Here is a 6851-nt window from a genome sequence, read left to right as displayed (position 1 = left end):
GGCGTGTGCGCTCACCAGACAGACAGAGACAGAGAGACAGAAAATGAGAAATCATCCCCCAGGGGGGATGGCCATGCCGCAATCCCTTCTCCTCCATTCTCCTCTTGGGATCTTGGGTATGCACGCACACGCGCCCGGTGTGAGTTTTAAGCCACCGGGTCTGGGACGCGAACCACGGTTGACTACATAGGAGTCCAGCAACATAGCCATTACGCTAATTGCTGGTCCCTCTTGTCACTTTCTTAATAATGTCCTTTAGTGTAGAAGAGTCTTTAATTTTGGTTAAATCTAGTGTGTTTATTTTTTTCTTTTGTTGTTCACGCTTTTGGTGTGGTATCTAACCAAGAATACATTGCCAAATCTAAGGTCACAAGAATTTACACCCTGTGTTTTCTTCCAAGAGTGTTATTGTTATTTTTTTTAGGTTTTTGCCATAGGATGTGTGTGCTCCCGAGAGACACAGAGAAAAGGCAAGTGAGAAATTGGCCCCCTGGGGGATGGCTACCTGCAATCCTTTTTCCTCTATTCTCCTCTCAGGATTTTGGGCACACATGCACACACACCCAGTGTGATTTTTCAAGCCACCTGGTCCAGGACTCTAACCCTGGTCAGCCATGTGGGAGTCCAGTACCTTAACTACCATATCACCTGCTGGCCCCTGTCCCTCTGTTTCATCAATGCCATGTATTACATTGGCCCATGGATTTCTTTCCTTACAATGTCTTTATTTCGCTTTGGAATCTGTGTAATACTGGCCTTACAGAATGAGTTGGGAAGTGTGCCCTCTTTTGTGTTTTTGAGAGTTTGGGAAGCATTGGGTTACTCCCTCTTTAAACGTTTAGCATTCAGCAGTGGACTTTTGGGAGGTTTGTGATCAGCGTCAGTTTCTGCTTATTGCAGATCTATTTCGATTTTTCCACTTCTTCTTGAGTCAGTTTGAGTAATTTGTATTTCTCTATGAATTTGTCCATTTTATCTAGCTCAACTAATTTGTTGGCATACAATTTTTCACAGCATTGTGTTATATTATTTTTGTTTCTGTAAATTCAAAAATAATGCCTCAGATTTTACTTCCGATTATAGTTATTTCTATCTTCTTTCTTTTTTAGTTAGTCTAGCCCAAAGACTTTGTCAACTTTGTTGATATTTTCAAAGAAAGAACTTTTTGTTTCATTGATTATTGTTCTTCTATTTTCTATCTTGTTTATATCTGTTCTAATCTTGTAATTTTCTTATTTCTGCTAATTTTCTTTTGCTGAGTTGGATTACTCTTTTTTCCTAGTTTCTTAAGATGTTTCTTAAGTAACCAACTTGAAAGTTTCATTTTTTTTTAATTTTGTCAGAGAGCATGTGTACTTCTTGGAAAACTGTTTGGGGTAGGAGGAGAAATTCCTCTCCCCTCCCAGCTGAAGGCATAGTCAATCCCTTCTCCATTTCTCCTTTTGGGATTGTGGGCATGCATGCACATGTGCCCAGAGTATTTCTCAAATCATCTGGTATGAGACTTACAACCCAAGACTGACCATGTGAGGATCCAGCCATCTTAGCTGCCACACCATGAGCTGTCCCCCCTTTATTTATTTATTTATTTATTTTCAGTTTTGCTATAGGGCACATGCACTCACTGGAGAGAGACAGAGGTAGAAAGAGAGAGAAAATGAGAAATCACCCCCCCCAGGAGGGATGGCCACATCTCAGCAAACAAAAGAAAAAAAAAAGCCCTCTTTAACTTTCTCCTTGGATTTTGAGTGCACATGCACATGCACCTGCACCCAGCATGTTTTTTGAGCACTGGGTCGAGAACTTGAACTGCACAGTTGGCCAGGTGAGATCCAGGCATCTTAACCACCAAGCTATAGGCTGGCCCTCCCCTTTTTCAATGTATATGTTAACAGCTCTAAATTTCTAAGTACTACTTTTGCTGCATCCCACAACTTTTGTCATGTTGTGTTTTTGTTTTCATTTGTCTTCAAGTGTTTTCTAAGTTCTTTGTCATTTCTTTTTGACACACTGATTTAAGAGTAGTGTTTAAGTCAGTGTCATCTATTTGTGAATTTTCCAGTTTTCCTTCTGTTCTTGATTTCTAGCTTCATTCTGTTGTGATTGGAGAAGAAACTTTGTATGATTTCAGTCTTTTCAAATTTATTGAGACTTGTTTTGTGGCTGAACATATGGTCTATCCGAGAATATGTTCCATGTGCACTTAAAAAGAATTCTCAAGCATGTTCTGCTGCTGTTGGGAGGAGTTTCTGTATGTATCTGTTAGTCTAATTGGCTTAAATCTTCTGTGTCCTTATTAATCTTCTTTACATGTTCTGTCCATTATTCACAATTGGGTAGTGAACTATTAGTATTGTGGAACTGCTTGATTCTTCCTTCAATTGTTTTGCATGTTTTGGTGGCCTGTTCTTTGGTGATATATGTTAACAATTGTTCATCTTCTTTTTTTTTTTGGAGAGGTTTTTGCTATAGGGCACACGCGCTCTCTGGAAAGACAGAGACAGAGAGACAGAAAGCGAGAAATCACCCACCAGGGGGGCTGGCTGCGCCGCAGTGCCTTCTCCTCCATTCTCCTCTCGGGATGTTGGGCACGCATGTACATGTGCTCGGCATGAGTTTAAGCCACCTGGTCCGGGACTCAAACCGTGGTCAACTACATGGGAATCCAGTGACATAGCCATTCCGCCAATTGCTGGTTGCAATAATTGTTCATCTTCTTGATGCACCTATATTTTTATAATACATGCTGTCCTCTGTCTCTTGTTACAGTTTTTATGAAAGTTTATTTATTTCTTCCATGAGGATGAGAAACAGATGTAGATAGAGCAGCAGGGTACCCAAGCAGACCTCCATGCAGGGACCCGCCCCAGACTCAGCCAGCCTGAATCATTGGAACCTGAGCTCAACACGCCCTGGGGCTCAGGAGGCAGAGCCAGAACCTTTCCATGTGAGCCCAGTTGTGCTCTCTCTGTCCATTAGCCGGTCCCTCTTGGTAGTTTTTACCTCAAAGTCTACGTTTTTTGGCCGTAGGGTACATGTACTTGTCAGAGACAGAGAAAGGGAAAGTGAGAAATCACCCCCCTTTGTGAGGAATGATCGTACCACAATCCCTCTCCATTCTCCTTTCAGGATTTTGGGCACATACTCACACTCCCCCGGAGTGATTTTCAAGCTGCCGGGTATGGGACTCACACCATGGTTGGCTATGTGGGAGTCCAGTCCCTTGACCACCACGTCACCTGCTGGCCCTCCTCTCAAAGTCTGTTTGCCTATGTTAATATAGCCACCCAACACTTTGCTGTTACTGTTTATATCACTTTCATCCTCTTTGTATCTTTCAATTGAAAATGATTCACACACACACACATTTTAATATTGCCAGCAAGTGTGTGCACTCACCAGAGAGAGACAATGAGAGAGGGAGAGGAGAAAACACCCCCCGATGGGGTGTGGTCACACCACAGTCCCTTCTCCGTCTGTCTACCCTGTTATGATTTTAGGCACACACACACACACACGTGCCCATTGTGTTCTTCTTTAAAGAATGATTTATAAAATTATATTTATTATTATTATAATTTTTAATTTGCTATAGGGCATATGTATTCGCCAGGGAGAGACAGAGAAAGTGAGAAAGCAAGCCACCAGCTTCAGGACTTGAACTGCAGTTGGCCATGTGGGAGTCCAGCACCTTAATCACCATGCCACCTGCTGGCCCACTTGGTGTATTTTTCAAGCCACCAGGTCCAAGAGTCAAACTATGTGGTTGGCCATGTGGGATCTGGCTCCCTCAACCACCAGGCCATGGGACCAGGCCAGATTTTATATATATATATATATATACACTCATATATATGTATATGTGTATATATATTTTATATCACCATTGGCTTTTTAAATAAAGTTTTATTGGAACATAGACACACCCATTTGCTTATTCCTCATCTGTGGCTGTTTTCAGGCTACAGTGGCAGAGTTGAGTCATTACAGACTCAATAGCTTGTGAAGCCTGAAATAGTTACCGTCTGATTCTTCACAGGAGACGTTTGCTACCCTTTGCTCTAGAGTATCTTACGGTTTCCCAGCTGCGGCTTACCACCACAGTGTGGTATGACAGCACTTGGTGAGATTCGTAATACACAGCTGGTTTTGCCTCTCTGAAACTTGTGAAGTGCGCAGCTCTGAGTGCCCCTGGCTGTCATTGGCTGCAAAGGGCAGCTGCCCCCACTGCAGCATTGGAGGCCATGTGACTTGGATGAGGCCCTTGGTGCAGCTTCGGTCGCAGGTGCTGCTTTGCAGGGCCTGAGGCAGTTTGGAGAAAGTAGGATTTTGGTGAACTGGTGCAGTGGGTCATCTGGTTGCTGCTCACCATCTCATTGTGTCCCTTCCCCAGTACCATTCAGGGAGACCCCCAGCTATGCAAAGCGGCGGCGACTGGCTGGCCCCAGTGGCTTGGCCTCTCCTCGGCCCCTGCAGCGTTCGGCCAGTGATATCAACCTGAAGGGTGCTGTGCAGCCAGCAGCCTCCCCTGGGCCCTCGCTCCGAAGCCTCCCCCACCAACTGCTGCTGCAGCGGCTGCATGAGGAGAAAGGCCGTGACCGGGATAGCGACGATGTTGACCGAGACAGCGACGCTGGCCTCTCGGCAGGGGGGGTCAGCCAGAGCAGAGTCAGGTAGGCCTGGGACCCTGGAGGATGGGAGTGGGTGGGGCATCTGAGCCAGAAGTGCCTGGGGACAGGCAGGAGGGCCTCTGTGGTGCTGGGCCCTGTGCAGGGGCCCCAGGGGGCTCTCAGGATGGGGAGGGAGGAGTGAGGCCTTGTGGCCATGGCAGGCTTGATGAACTGACTCCTGCATGGAGCTGGGGCTTGCCTTGAGGACTGTAGGCAGCTGAGGGAGCCTGAGAATGAGAGGATGTAGTCAAGCCTGTGGTGTAGAGGCTCAGGAGGGCTCAGGAGGGTGGGATGCCTGGTAAGGGCACTGGGGATGGAGCGTCCTCTACGAGGGCTCGAAACCAAGGAGGAGTTTGATCTCCTTAGCCCTTTACACCTGCCAGGACTGTGGTTTCTACTCACACTGAGCCCTGGGAGCCTGAGAAGCCAGGGGCATTTGGGAGCCTTGGTGTTCTCAGAACTGAGAGCAGGCTGTGCATGGGGCCTAGGGACATGGGCTGCCAGCTAGCCCCTCTGCTGAGATTGCTCATCAGCAAGACAGGACTGACCTACCCAAGCAGTGTCCTTTGGGAGGAGTCCTCCGGGAAGCTTTTCAGAATGTGCTGGCAGGTGAGGGGTCTCTGCTGGGATCCCCTGGTCTCAGTACAGGCAGCCATTGCTGGGGACAAACCTGCCCTCTCCGTGCCTTGAGCGCAGGGCTGCCTTTCCTGCTCGTTCAGGTGTTTGGGAGGCATTGCTGAGCGAGCTGCCAAGTACACTGCTTGTTGTTTCATGGTGGTAGGTAGCTTTTTCAGCCTGTCCCTCTGTGCCCACTGTTGGGTTGGCCACACATGTGTCCATCTCATTTAACCTCCATGACTTCTGAGGCCGTGCTCTGCTAGCCTTTTTACAGATGAGAGTTCTGGTGCCCAGGTGGGGAGCGACCGGTCCAAAGCCACAAGCTAGGAGCCCGCAAACTGGGCCCAGGTGGACTGGTTCTCTGACTGCCTGAGCCTGCATTCAGCAGAGGGCTTGGGTGGCAGCAGGAGTTGTGAAAGGCCTCCCACACTGTGGCTTCTGTTCTACACCTGATGCCGTCTGCCTGTGCAAGTCCCACTTTCCCCCTGAAGTGCTGCATAGCCCATGGATTCTCTAAGAGTTGAACAGCCCACTGGCTAAAAGAACACATTCTGGGACCTTTCCATCTCGCAGAAGGCTGCTCTAGTGGGAGTTGTGTGGCTGCCACACGTCCCTCCCTGCATTTGCGTTTTGGCTGTTCATTCACCTTTTCAGCAGTCACAGAACTGAGACCTGCCATGCCAGGGCACCAGTTCACCTGCTCTGTGGACATGGCAGAGTCCTTTTCTGTTCTTCCACAAACATGGATTAGTTGCTGGTGTGCCAGATATGGGGGAGTACTTAGTCAGGTCCTAACCGGGTCTCAGGACATTGACCCTGGGCCCAGGGCTGAGGAGCAGGTGAGCAGCAGCCAGATAAGGGGCTGCCCTGGGAAGTGGCTAGGGTCTGCAGCCTCCCAGGAAGTGCTGGAGTTGGTGCACTGAAGAGGGACAGGGCACAGGGACCACAGGCTTCCTCAAAGGAGAGATGGCATTTGAGCCCAGCTGGCCTGGAGCGCAGTGGCTCCCTCTAGCGCTCCACTGTCCGTCTGGCATGCAGCCCTTGACTCCTGCGCGGTGGAATGTGTGCTCCAGAGACCGCCCAGAGGGGCAGGCTTGAAGTAGGGAGCCTACAGCGCAATAACTGGCTAGGTGGGCAAAGATCCGATGAGCAGCCCAGAGGGTGGAGCAGGTGTCTAAGTGCTCCTGGAGCAGCAACCCTTCCCTGGAAGGTCTGGCCATTGGCTGAGAGTGTGGGTCTGACCCACTAGGTACTGCAGGCTTTCCAATGGGAGTAGAACTGGAGGTCTCAGTGCTCAGATCAGGAGAGTGGCCTGGCAAAGGGGGTCAGCATACAAGGGCAAGTATCCAGGACGTAGGTGCATAGGCCCAGAGGCAAACGGGGATGCCCAGGGTGTGGCAGTGGTCAGGAGTTAGGAGGCCCAACTGGGGCCAGGAGAATTGGAGCACCCCTCCCTGCCTGTCACTGGCCAAGCCAAAGCCCCCACCCCTCCCCACCCCACCCCTTCCCCAGCTCACACTCTGCTGCCCTCACCACCCACCCGGCTCCTTCCCCGCCCCCGCT

The 6851-nt window shown here is 49.1% G+C and overlaps 1 protein-coding gene across 1 annotated transcript in view; it reads left to right on the top strand.

Annotated features, from left to right (window-relative positions):
* SHANK3 (SH3 and multiple ankyrin repeat domains 3) overlaps window positions 1–6851 on the top strand; it is a gene marked incomplete at its 3' end in the record, with an annotated part of 52664 nt that overhangs the window by 13824 nt on the left and 31989 nt on the right. Inside the window, exons 12-13 of the mRNA XM_006157600.1 lie at window positions 4394–4673; window positions 5390–5447. Of these exons, the coding sequence (XP_006157662.1) occupies window positions 4394–4673; window positions 5390–5447 (338 nt within the window). The remainder of the gene's footprint in view (window positions 1–4393; window positions 4674–5389; window positions 5448–6851) is intronic.

Source organism: Tupaia chinensis, unplaced genomic scaffold, assembly GCF_000334495.1.
Source record: "Tupaia chinensis unplaced genomic scaffold, TupChi_1.0 Scaffold000548_1, whole genome shotgun sequence".
NCBI lineage: Eukaryota > Metazoa > Chordata > Mammalia > Scandentia > Tupaiidae > Tupaia > Tupaia belangeri.
Note: the sequence above shows the minus strand (reverse complement) of the source record. Positions and strands in the feature narration are given on the sequence as shown.